This window comes from Chiloscyllium plagiosum, chromosome 28 (genome assembly GCF_004010195.1).
Source record: "Chiloscyllium plagiosum isolate BGI_BamShark_2017 chromosome 28, ASM401019v2, whole genome shotgun sequence".
NCBI classification, from domain to species: Eukaryota; Metazoa; Chordata; class Chondrichthyes; order Orectolobiformes; family Hemiscylliidae; genus Chiloscyllium; species Chiloscyllium plagiosum.
Window position 1 is genome coordinate 1 of NC_057737.1, and position 13,894 is coordinate 13,894.

At 41.5% G+C, this 13,894-nt stretch overlaps 1 protein-coding gene across 3 annotated transcripts in view; it reads left to right on the plus strand.

Moving 5' to 3' along the window:
• Positions 1-276: 276 nt before the first annotated feature.
• zswim7 (zinc finger, SWIM-type containing 7) overlaps positions 277-13,894 on the plus strand; it is a 58,999-nt gene continuing 45,381 nt past the window's right edge. Inside the window, exons 1-3 of one of the 3 annotated variants that reach the window (XM_043718042.1) lie at positions 277-389; positions 3,720-3,741; positions 11,621-11,723. In XM_043718042.1, the coding sequence (XP_043573977.1) occupies positions 308-389; positions 3,720-3,741; positions 11,621-11,723 (207 nt within the window). In that variant the 5' untranslated portion in view covers positions 277-307. Of the gene's footprint in view, positions 390-3,024; positions 3,190-3,719; positions 3,742-11,620; positions 11,724-13,894 lie in introns of those variants that run through there. The other 2 variants (XM_043718040.1, XM_043718041.1) reach the window with 2 other exon arrangements.

Sequence of the window (13,894 nt, forward strand, 5' to 3'; positions counted from 1 at the left end):
TGGAGACCTTCACTGTCCCGCAGCATTTTTATTATCCTCTCCTTCCCTCCCCATCCTGCCCCCACCCCTTTTGATGGAAATCCCTGTCTAACTGCCATTCCTCTCTTTCTGTGTGCTCACTGTCTGTTCCTCCCCAGCCCAGCACTCTTCATTACCCCACACTTTGCCCAATTCCTATACTTCCCTCAAGAAAGTCTTCCAATGACAACAACACACACATCCCACAAATAAATAAAATGCACTTAATGCCATTTATTTTCTGTATAATTAGTCATTTTTGTTTCATTGATAGAGTCTGGGAGAAATCATGTTAACATCGGGCACCTTGCCAGTGGTAGCAGAAGAACTTCTGAAGAAAGTGAAACAGGTGTATCAAGAATTGTCACAATGTGAGTGAGTAGGAAATTGGGCTGGTCATAGGAGGTTGTATGGGGGAGCAAAAACCAATGGGGTTTCTGTCACTGTATTCTCTATTACTCACGTTGCAACCAATTGATAAATGTCCTGTTTATTGCGTGTGTGCTATGCCATTATCTACATTGAGTGATTTCCATGAATTTGGGATGGGCTCAAGTTAGACTTACTACATTACAAGCCTTTCTCAAATTACTGAAATCCAATATTGAATCATCGTTGGAGATTCCTTTTCTCCAGAATATTCCTGAAGAAGGGCTTATGCCCGAAACGTTGATTCTCCTGTTCCCTGGATGCTGTCTGACCTGCTGCGCTTTTCCAGCAACACATTTTCAGCTCTGATCTCCAGCATCTGCAGACCTCACTTTCTCCTATCTTAACTATGAAGAAACCCTGATTTAGATTAATTGTAATCCACTGGCCCATGTTGAGAAATCTCAAATTTAGAAGTCAAGATTATTTTGATGGAGCTTGTTAATTGTAACAGTTCTTATTGCTTGAAAAGATAATATACCAGACATATTATCCAGAATGTAATGATTCTGGAATAGTTTGAAGTTTCTTTAAAAAGATGGCAAGAAGTTACACAAATCCTGTCCTGAGTGCATGAATGTAATGTCTTCTGTTCTATTATTCTATGTGTCATATGCTCATTCTAATGGAACACATTTTGAAATAGTATTTCACCTGAAGCGTGGAAGAATGTTGCGAACCATGTATATATAATTGTGAAATGGAAGATTTGAACTGTTCATCTGTTACAAAGGATTTACCTTATGACTCTTAGGAATGCACAAATTAGAATAAAAGATTGCTTCCTGTTTACAAAAAAGCTAAGTGACTGTGGGAGAAAAGGTTTTATCAAAGAGATGAGAGAATGCTTAATGGCATATTGTATCTGGCCAGCTGAGTTGTGGAAAAGGTCGAGTGCTGAAGGATGCTTAGCAGCAGCCTCTGGAATTTTTCTGTTTTGCCCACAGACCTGAAATATTTGCAAGGAAGCAATGCTATCATCTCTATCTCTCTCTGTCTCCTTTGCTCCCTCGCTACCCCCCCCCCCCACCCCCGCCCATATATATGTATTTAAACCAGTTGGAATAATATCTGTGAAGTATTTCCTGTGAATCTGAGAAAGCTTCAGAAATCATTATCGCTGATCTCAAATACTCTGAAAGTCAGGCTGTTAACTATGGCCAAAATATTGTCAGGGCCGATAGCCTTTGCAGCATCCAGTACTTCTAGATGTTTCTTAACATTACACGGAGGAAATAGAGGAGGGATGTAAGTAGAGGAGACCAAGTTGGTTCATCTACTCGCACTTCTAGCTAAGATTATTGCAAGTTGTTTCACACAGAGGGTGGTGTGTGTATGGAATGAGCTGCCAGAGGAAGTGGTGGAGGCTGGTACAATTGCAACATTTAAAAGGCATTTGGATGGGTATATGAATAGGAAGGGTTTGGAAGAATATGGGCCGGGTGCTGGCAGGTGGGACTAGTTTGGGTTGGAATACCTGGTCGGCATGAACCAAAGGGCCTGTTTCCATGCTGTACATATCTATGACTCTAAGTGTATCTTTTGCACTGATGTGCTGGCCTCCCCATTGAAGATGGGGATATTTGTGGAGCCACCTTCTGCAAGTTGGTTAATTGTCCACCACATTCACCAGGGGGAGCACAGTGGCTTAGTGGACCAGGGTTTGATTCCACCCTTGGGTAACTGTCTGTGTGGAGTTTGCACATGTCTGCATGGATTCTGCCTGGTGCTCCAGTTTCTTCCCACGGTCCAAAGATGTGCAGATTAGGTAGATTGACCATGCTAAATTACCCCATAGTGTGCAGGCTAGGTGGATTAGTCACAGTAAAATGAAGAGTTACAAGGATAGATTTGGGAGCTGGGTCTGCGTGGAATGCTTTTCGAGGGTCAGTGCAAACTCTGGACCAAATAGCTTCTATTTGCACTGTAGAAATTGTCTGATTCATGACTGGATGTGATAGCACTGCAGAGCTTAGATCCAGTCATTTAGCTCTGCTTATCACTTGCTGCTTATGCTGTAAACCTTTTTTTTCAGTTTCACTAGTTTAACAGCTCTTTTAGGTATGCCTGGTGTTGCTCCTGGCATGTCATGCTATCACCCTCCATCAAATCAGGGTTGATCCCATCTTGATGGTGATGGTAGATTGGGGATAGTCTAAGCCATGAAGTTGTAGATTGTGCTGGAATACAAAACTGTTGCTGTTGATGGCCCATAGCACTTCATGGATGCCCAACCTTGAGTTGCTAGATTTGTTCATAGTCTGTCCCATTTAGCATAGTGATAGTGCCAAACAACGTGATGAAGGCTATTCTCAATGTGAAGGTAGGACTTTGTCTCCACAAGTACTGTGTGGGGGTCACTCTTACCGATACTGTCATGGGCAGATGTATCTGTGGCAGGTAGATGGTTAGGTTGAGGTCATGTGTGTTTTCACCTCTTGGTGGTTCCCTTGCCACCAGCCTCAGACCCAGACTAGCAGCAATATCCTTTAGGACCCGACAAATTTGATGAGTAGTGTTGCTACCGAGCCACTCTTGGTGGTTCTGAAAAATGGGACCCAAAATGTTAACTCTGCTTTGTCTCCACAGATATTATCAGAACTGCAAACTTTTTCCAGCAATTTCTGTTCCTGATCTTCAGAGTATTCTGAGGTAGACTGAGCACCTTTCAAGACCAAGTGTGACCAGCTTAAGACCTTCCATGAGTTTGAATGATGTACAGCCAGAAACTTGCAGATCAGGGTAGCCATAATTTAACTAAAATAGCACATGCTTCCTATTTCAGTATCAAGTTTGCATTGAGAACAAATAGCTCAGGCCTTATTTGTGTCTGAAGACTGTAAAGAACTTGCATATTGATAATAGTGCAGTATCCATGTGCACATTTGATTTCCTTGACCTATTCACCAATGAACCCCTGAAAGTTATAGGGGCAGCTGTGGAACATTGGAAAGGCAGTGGCTGCGGTACGGGCAGGAGGATGGAGCTGGAGAACAGCAAGAATTGAGGTTCTGCAGAGTAGCGTGCACTCCGGCTGATTTCCTCCTAGCCCAGAATATCTCACTGCCATGCTAACTCTTACCAACACAGACCACAGGTGTTAGCCCTTTGATGAATAGCTTGACTTGTGAGCTGAATTTTTGTTTTTAGTCAAGTTAGTTTTCTGTTCTGGGTATGATCCATGCTTTGTGAATGTTTTTATTTGTTTAAATTTAGAGAGTATGTTTGTGAAATTGACACTAACAAACCTTCTTGATTCTTGTGTTTTGCAGTGACAGATGACCTCCTTCTGGCGTGAGTACTCTGAGTTTCGCCATCTGTTCTCTGGTTCTAAAATTATTTCATAAATATCTTGCTTGATTGTAGGATCAGCTTTGGTGTTACTTTGATTGTTGGCAATAATAAATACCTTTTAAATTAATCTTTTATTTACTATTTACAAAAGTTCTCTGAATCGTTCAGAGTGTGTCTATCTAAAATTTGTATATGAGCGGTGTTTCAGTCTACAATTCTTGAACGAAATGTTCAGTCATTACAAGTCTTTATAAGTCCTATCACATAATGCATTGCATCTTCCAATGCTTTATCAAATGGTCTTAGTGTATGTGGTGAATAAAGCAATCTTATTCTGCACCAGTATGTCAGAGCACTAATATCGGTAGTATTTGGAATAATACTCTCCTACCTGTGAGCACTGTGTGTGCCTATACCCTTAATCCTATCCTTCCATATCATGGTTTGAGAATTGAGTGGTCCAGGACATTCAGCCTCGGACTTTCGGGTGACCATCCTCCAAGGTGGACTTCGGGACAGGCAGCAGAGGAAAGTGGCTAAGCAGAGGCTGATAGCTAAGTTTGGTACCCATAGGGAGGGCCTCAACCGGGACCTTGGGTTCATGTCACATTACAGGTGATCACCATTGCTCTACACACACACACACACACACACACACACATACACAGCTATTCCTACACACACACACACACACACATTTTATGGGGTGAATTTGCACTTGCAGAGTTACATTGTATTTTTCTCAAAAACTGCATGAATTCATGTAAAACTCTGTTATCTCCACATGCACACATATATTTTGTGGGGTGAATTTGTACTTGCAGAGTTACATTGCACTTTGCTCAAAAACTGCATACATTCATGTAGAACTCTGAGCTCAAAAATTGCATGAATTTATGTAAAACTCTGTTATCTAAACATCATGGCATAGACAGAGAACACAGAGGGCTAACACCTTCAACATATTGTCTAGCTATCACCATTGTTAACAGCTAACCCGAGAATGCAACTTTCATGATTTACACATGAAAGAAGTGAAACTATCACTGTATTCTAACAGATGAAAGGCTTAGCAGACAATCAATTTTTCAATGCATAATTTCAGTTACATCACACTGCAAATTTTTGCTATAAATTCTATTTTACGATCAAGCCCTCAACTATCACCTGATGAAGGAGCGTCGCTCCGAAAGCTAGTGCTTCCAGTTAAACCTGTTGGACTATCACCTGGTGTTGTGTAATTTTTAACTTTGTACACCCCAGTTCAACACCGGCATCTCCAAATCATGGTTTTAGAAGGCAGTTCACCACCACCACCTTCAGGATGATTACAGATTAGCATCAGATACTGGTCTTACCAGCCTCCACTACCTCCTATATTCTAATGACCCTCTGAAAGAAAACAAAGTTCTTCTCATCTCTGTTTTAAAATGGAGACCTATTATTCAAGTGTGAGGCCCCTAGTTTTAATCTCACCAACATAAGGAAACATCCCCTGAGTATACATCTGAAGTCGGCTCGGAACATTACATTGTGAAGGGCGTCACTGAATTAATCCAGCATTTACAAATGTTAAATTTAAAACAGATTGAGCCAAAGCAGTATGAAAATTTTGAATTTTGTCAGAACCAAGCACACCAATAATACTGCCGACAGAAGTGTAAAAAGCATTGCACTCATAAGGTGTTTACTGTGAACTTGACTTTTTGAAAAACAGATTATTATGGTTCCATCAAGAATTCTATCTTTTGTCGGATTTGACAATAAGTAATGATAATAATGACCTGTTTCTGAAAACAGCAAATACCTGAAATCATAGAGGTTCAGGCAGCATCCATGGAGAGAGAGCAAGCTAATGTTTCAAGTCTAGATGACTCTTTATCACAGCTGACATGACCTGTCTTTGTTGGACTATAGAGACGAGGACAAAGTTTATTAAAGCTATAATTTAATTAAAATAGCACATGCACAAGCCAGGAGAATCATAGTTTTTGATTACATACAAAGTGTTTATGTCTGCAAAAAGACTACCTCTATCTAAAATTAATTTTGAGACTTATGACCCACTTGGAAAAGTGTACTGATTTTCAAGCCTCACTACTCTTGGGAGTCACCACAGAAGTTAATGCTGTAGTCAAAGCACATAAGGTCCCCATTTTACCTGTCTATTGGAATCAAGTTACAGAAAACACTGGCCAAGTTCCTGTGCTTAACAAGAACTCTGGGTCATTATAAGTAAGTAAGTTCTGATCAAAAGTAAACAACTATGAGCTATCAACATATGGCTCCACTAGTTAAGACTCTGACCCCCTTTTAAAACACGGATACAAGCAGACATAGAACAGTACAGCACATGAACGGGCCCTTAAGACCTCAATGTCTGTACCGACCATGATGCTGTTCTAAACTATCCAATCTCCTTGTACGTGATGCTTACTCCTCTATTCTCTGCCTGATCATGTGTCTGCCGAAATGTCTGTTAAATGTGGCTTCTATCGTCTCTTCTCGTAACAGTAGGTTTCAGATACCTACTACGCTCTGTGTAAGAAACAAAAAGAACTTCAATCGCACACCTCCTTTAAACTTTCTCCCTCTCACCTTAAACTATGCTCCCTAGTATTTGAAATTTTCAACCTGGAAAAAGATTCCAACAATCCACCCTGCCCATCCCTCCCATCATTTTATATTCTTCTATCAGGTCGTCTCTCAGACTCTGGCAAAAGCAATGCAAGTTAATCTCATCTCTTCTTATAACTAATGCACCAGTCTAGGGAACATCCTGGTAAACCTCTTCTGCACATTCTCCAAATCCTCCATCCTTCCTATAGTGCAACAATCAGAACTGTACACAATACTCCAAAAGTCTTGTATAGTTGCAGCATGACTTGGAAATATTCAGTGCCACAAAAATGCCCAGTCAGAGACAAACAGAAACAAACATTTTTTTGGTTTAACTCGTTTTCTGGCTCTTCAGTCATTGGGACGGGATTTTTCCCTATCTACTTCACCCTGCTATTCATGATATTGAACATTTCTCATCACTAGAAGAATTTTCTTAAATGTTTTCTTCCTTCTCTTCTGTGACATGAGGTCAATCCAATCCAGAGACAGCAGGCAGTCTGTCTAAAATTTGGGCGAATCATTCTAAAATTAGCCATATGTGTCTCTGATTTGTAAGAAGTCAAGTCTTCAGCAATGGAATATAGTAAGATTATTGCTAAAATAGTAACCAATAGAATAACTGGTGAGTAGACTGATACTTTCTGTCGGTTTGTCCAATGTACCTTGTGTATAGCTCCCACACACAACTCTCAAGTTAGGTATAATGTTGTATACCACGCCTGTTAAGTGTACGACTGCTGTATCTTGCTCCTGTCATGTATGCCAGTTGTAAGAGACCATATATTTTTCATTTTCAGGGCTGTAAACTGAAATGGGAGCTGGACCGCCCTAACTGTGGGCAGCACGGTGGCACAGTGGTTAGCACTGCTGCCTCACAGCACCAGAGACCCGGGTTCAATTCCTGCCTCAGGTGACTATCCGTGTGGAGTTTGCACATTCTCCCTGTGTCTGCGTAGGTTTCCTCCGGGTGCTCTGGTTCCTCCCACAGTCCAAAATTGTTTAAGTTAGGTGAATTGGCCAAGTTAAATTGCCCGTAGTGTTAGATGTAGGGAAATGGGTCTGGGTGGGTTGCTCTTTGAAGGGTCGGTGTGGACTTGTTGGGCCGAAGGGCCTGTTTCCGCACTGTAAGTAATCTAATCTAAACTGGAATACCAGGAAATCTTTTCCAATTTGAAAACCAATCCACCAATACAGTGTTATCTTTGAAATAATAACAGGGAGAATTAAGACTAAGTGGCACCTAGGGTGGGGGATTTCAAGACTAGGGGGCATATTTTTAAGGTGAGAGGAGAGAGATTTAAAAAAGACATGGGGGCATTTTTTAACACAATGGTTCATGTGTAGAATGAACTTTGAGAAGAAATGGTGGGTGTGAGTACAGTTACAATGTTTAAAGGGCGTTTGGATAAGTACATGAATAAGAACTATTTGGAGGGATATGGGCCAAGCACAGGCAGGTGGGGTTAGTTTAGTTTGGGATTATGGTTGGCATGGACTGGTTGGACCAAAGGACCATGTTTCCATACTCAATAACACTGTGGCTTGCAGCATGCAGAAAATGTGCAGAGCTTCCAAACAGGAAGCATTCATCACTGTCTCTTCCCAAGTTGGCAAAGGCCAGAAAACAAACGGAAATGCTGTTTTAAAAATCCAAACAAGAGGAGTTCTAAGTCCACCTGATAAGCTATCACATCAAAAAAATGACCATCACCTACAAACAGCGTGACTTCATTGCAAAAATCAAAAGGAATCCAAGAAAGGGAATTGAGTAGAAAAATAAGGATCAAAACCAGGAAGCACTGGAGAAACTACACAGGTCTGGCAGTATCGCGGAGAGAGAAAGACAGAGTTAACATTTTGAGTCCAGTGATTATTCATCAGAACTGAAAGCAGCTGGGAAATGGTGGTATTTATAATGATGACAGGGGATGGGAGAATTGAGATGAATACATGGACACACCTCACCTTCCTCCTCGATACCTTACAGTCCATAGAACGTAACAGTAAGTTTAACAAAAATAAATCAAACAGCTGCAGATGTGAAGATTTGAAACAAAACCAGAAATTGCTGGAGAAGCTCAGCAGGTCTGGCAATATCTATGGAGAGAAAGCAGAGATAACATTTCAAGTCAAGCGACCCTTCTGAAGTTCTGAAGAAGAGTTACTGGACTCAAAACGTCAGTCTGTTTTTTCTCCAGAGTTGCTGTAAGACCTGAGTGAAACATTTGATTGTGAAAACCTCCCGCTGTGTTCATTACCCCCCAGCTGCATACACACCCAAGTCCTGTTCTGTATCCATCGTTTCAAGGACAGCTAACCCATTTTCAACTAAACAGATTTCTGTTATAATCTTCTTCCCCAGCTTACTATCAACAATCATTTTGTTTGCTTCCTTTTTTTGCTATCTCTCTCTCGCTCTCTCTCTCACATTCATCTCACTCCTTCCCCAGTCCCCCATCATCAGCATAAATACCATCATTTGCCAGCTATCTTCAGTTCTGACAGAGGGTCACTGGACCCAAACATTAATTCTCTTTTCTCACCTCAAATCCTGCTCAACCTCAATTTTCCAGCTCTTTTTGTTTTTGTTTCAGATCTGCAGTTGTAGAGTCATAGAGATGTAAAGCATGGAAACAGACCCTTCGGTCCAACCCGTCCATGCCGACCAGATATCCCAACCCAATCTAGTCCCACCTGCCAGCACCTGGCCCATATCCCTCCAAACCCTCCCTATTCATATACCCATCCAAATGCCTCTTAAATGTTGCAATTGTACCAGCCTCCACCACTTCCTCTGGCAGCTCATTCCATACCCGTACCAGTCTCTGTGTGAAAAAGTTGCTCCTTGGGTCTCTTTGATATCTTTCCCTCTCACCCTAAACCTATGACCTCTAGTTCTGGACTCCCAGACCCCAGGGAAAAGTCTTTGCCTATTTACCCTATCCATGCCCCTCATAATTTTGTAAACCTCCAATAGGTCACCCCTAAGTCTCCAACACTCCAGGGAAAACAGCCCCAGACTGTTCAGCCTCTCCCTTTAGCTCAAATCCTCCAACCCTGGCAGCATCCTTGTAAATCTTTTCTGAACCCTTTCAAGTTTCACAACATCTTTCCAATAGGAAGGAGTTCAGAATTGCACACAATATTCCAACAGTGGCCTAAACCAATGTCCTGTACAGCCGCAACATGACCGCCCAACCCCTGTACTCAATACTCTGACCAATAAAGGAAAGCATACCAAAAGCCCTGTTGTAATCTGAGGTAACCCTCTTCACTGTCCACCGCACCTCCAATTTTGGTGTCATCTGCAAACTTACTAAGTCTTGCATAAACTATACAAGGCACTAGTTAGACCAAGGATAGGTAGACTACCATTGGAGGGTGTCTACAGGAGGTTCACTATGCTGATCCCAGATATGGAGAGGCTGAGTAGTTTGTACCTTACTTGTTGGAGTTCAGAAGAATAAGAAATGATCTTGTTGATGTATGTTCGATTCTTAGGGGACTTAATGAGCCAGATGTGGGAAATTTATTTCCCCTTATGGGAGTCCATCTTTGACCAGAGTGTATGATCTCAGAATATTTAAGACAGAGATGAAAAGGAATTCCTTCTCTGAGAGCAGTATATTTGTGGAATTCTTTACCGCAGAGGGATGTCAAGGCTGGGTCAGCAAGTATTTCCAGGCTGAGATAAATAAATCTTTCATCAGTCAAGAAATCGCGAACTATAGGGAAAAGGCAGGAAATTGGATGGTTATCAGATCAGCTTTGATCTCATTGTAGACTTGATGGATTGAATGGTCTACTACTTCTCCAGCTCATGGTCTAAGTGTCTAAAATAACTTGCCAGTTGTGGCTTGGACGTTTGATCGTCAGAACTATCTACATTTTCCAACTAGAGTATCTCTATTAAATCATTTGTAATTTTTCTGTCTTAATTCTGCATGTGTATTTGAGATTTTTAAAGGGTAGTCGTTTAAGTTTTATGGTTATTGATTAGAAGTCCTTTACTTTTATTGCTCTTGATTTTTTTTTTTCCTTGTTACTAATGAAAGCTGGTGTGAAGTGCTTTTACCCGGACTAGTAGTCAGTTGGACAAATTGGCCACTATCATGCTGACACTGGGATTTGAAGTTAAAATCACACAATGCCAGGTTATAGTCCAACAGGTTTAATATGTCCAGGTTTAATTAAACCTATTGGACTATAACCTGGTGTTGTGTGATTTTTGACTTTGTACACCCCAGTCCAACACCGACATCTCTAAATCATGACTGGGATTTGATACATGAATGAAGGTTTGTGGAATAGTGCACTCTTCAAGTTACAACATGTCACAGTGCGGTATGATGTGCCTATCAGGTATACAGGTGCTGTCTGCTGTTCCAGTCAAGGCTATCTGAGCAATATTGTCCTCCTGTCAAATATGTGTGTGCTGTAATGTACTTATGCTTGTATTGTTCAGTATCCCTGACAAGTACACCAGGGCTTTGTATTTCTCCTCTCGGGTATACCAATGATACAGAGTGTTCTTGTTGGGTATACTGGTGCTGTACATTGCACCTTCAGATGTAATATTGTTGTCAAGCATCCTATCAGGTATACCATCACAGTGCACTCTTCCTGTCGGGGGTGCCAAGGCCGCGTTTTCTTTTCTTGCAAGGATAAATTCTGAGATGGCATTCAGATTCTTGAAATTAAAAGGAAGTCAGCCACAATTAAGTGATCAGAGATCACAAAACAAAAATTAAAATGTGGAAATGATCAGTTGCAGGTTGACTGAATTAACAAGGATAATGTAAATGCTTTCCTCTTAAACAAAATGGTTTATAAATGCTTAAAATAACTTGAAGGTTCAGTTGCATGCTGTAACTTACAGGGCTATAGACCAAGAGCTAGAAGGTAAGCTCAGACTGGAATAGTTCTTTTCCAGCTGGCAATAACATGTTAGACTAAGTAGCCTCATTCTGCACCATTAAGTTTATTTATTATTTATGAATTATATATATTTATTAGCAGAAAGTGGTGGCAACACAGCCCTTTGAGCCTACTCCCTCATTTATTAAGGTCAGGGCTGATCTGATTGTAACCTTATATTCACATTCCTGCTTACTCCTGACACAAACTTGCTTGACAAGAATCTCTATCTCTGCCTTAAGAATATTCAAGGACTCTGCTACCACTACCATCAGCATCTGCATTGTGATCAATTTGGTGTTAATTCAAAAGCTAGACTTCAATGTTATTTCTTCTCCAGACTCAAATTTGTCTTTGGCCCAGCTGCCTTGCATGCCTTAGAGCTGGTGGATCGCCGTTCAGTTACACTCATCCAGTCACCCAGTGGAAGGTCACTGTACCAGGTATAGCATTTTAAAATTTCTATCATTTATAAATGTTTTATTTTGAGTACAATCATTTTTGTTTCCTTATCATCCAGTAATGTACAGGACAGTGTATTTTCCCATTAACTGTACTTTCCAGCAAGATTGCAGCTTTGCCTCCAATTGCATTAGGAACAGTGACACCCAATTAGTGCCTGTGTAGAATGGGGGATATCAGTATTGGATTAATCTGTGATGCTCCACAAAGTTAAATATCCCTCCACACTTGGAGGAAGAAGAAAAACCATCTGTGCCAGTTGGTGGAACAGTTTTTTTCTGCACTACATGTTTTTTCTTTATTCATTCATGGGATGAGGATGTGGCTGGCTAGACCAGCATTAATTGCCCATCCTAATTTCCAAGAGGGCAGTTAAGAGTCTCTCACATTTAGGCCAGACCTGGTAAGGATGGCAGCTTCCTTCCCTAAAGGACATTAGGGAACCAGATCCAACAATCAACAATGGATTCATGGCCATTGTTGGGCTCTTAATTCCAGATTTTGTTTTATTGAATTCATATTCCACCATCTGCCATGGCAGGATTTGAATCCAGACCCCCAGAACATTATCTGGGTCTCTGGATGAACACTCCAGCAATAATACCACTGGGCCATCTCCCCTCCCCCTCCCTCCACCCCATCCCACCCCGTGTGGGGAAGAGTGTATCAAGATTCTTTGATCTGCTGCAATTATTGTTGTCTTTTTCCATCATTAGTTCCTGTGTCAACATTTCTTCCAGAAGCAGAAGTGGACCATTTAACCCATTGGGTCTGCTCCATCATTCAGTGAGATCATGGCTGGACTGATGATCCTCAACTCCACATTGCTACCTTTAATCCACAACACTTGACTCCCTTACTGATTAAAAATTAGTCTATCTCAGCCTTGAATATACTTAACAATGCAGCATAACAGACATCTGTGGCAAAGAATTCTATAGATTGACTACACTATAAGAGAAGAAATTCCTCTCGGTGACTTCTTATACTAAGATAATGCAGAGGGGATTGGGATTGGGATGGGGTAATGGCCCAGTGGTATTATCACTGGACTGTTAATCCAGGAAATGTTCTGGGGACATGGGTTTGAATCCTACCATAGCAGATGATGGAATTTGAAATCAATAAAAATCTGGAATTAAGAATCTAATGATGACCATCCATTGTTGATTGTCAGAACCCAGCTGGTTCATTAGTGTCCTTGAGGGAGGAAAACTGGCATCCTTACCTGGTATGGTCAATATGTGGCACCGGACAATGTGTTTGACTCTTAACTGCCCTGGGCAATTACCGGTGGGCAATAAATGCTGGCCTAGCCAGCAACACACCCATCCCATGAATGATTTTTTTTTTAATGCCCTCAGTCGTAGAGTCTTTGTGAAGGGAAATCTACCCTCTGCATTGACCCTGTCAAGTCCTCGAAGTTTGAATAAGACTTTTCCTCCTTTTTCTAAATTATTTTATTCATGGCTGGACAGCTTTTATTGCCCATCCCTAGTTGCCCTTGAGAAGGTAGTCGTGAGCTGCCTTCTTGAACCACTACAGTCCTTGTGTTATGGATTAAGCCACAATGCCCTTAGGGAGGCAATTCCAGGGTCTTGACTGAGTAACAGTGAAGGAATGGTGATACAGTTCCATGTCAGAATGGTGAGTGACTTGGAGGAGAACTTACAAGTGATGGTGTTCCCAGGTACCTGTTGCCCTTGTCCTTCTAGATGGAAGTGGTTATGGGTTTGGAAGATGCAGTCTAAGGAGCCTTGGTGAATTTCTGCAAGTGTATCTTGTCGATAGTACACACTGTTGCTACTGATTGGTGGTGGAAGGAGTGGATGCTTGTGGATATAGTACCAATCAAGCAGACTGCTTTGTCCTGGACGGTGTCAATAGACAATAGGTGCAGGAGTAGGCCATTCTGCCCTTCGAGCCTGCACCACCATTCATTATGATCATGGCTGATCATCCTCAATCCGTATCTTGTTCCTGCCTTATCTCCATAACCCTTGATCCCACTATCCTTGAGAGCTGTATCCAACTCTTTCTTAAACGAATCCAGAGACTGCCTTCTGGGGCAGAGCATTCCACACACCCACCACTCTCTGTGTGAAGAAGTTTCTCCTCATCTCTGTCCTAAATGGTCTACCCCGTATTTTTA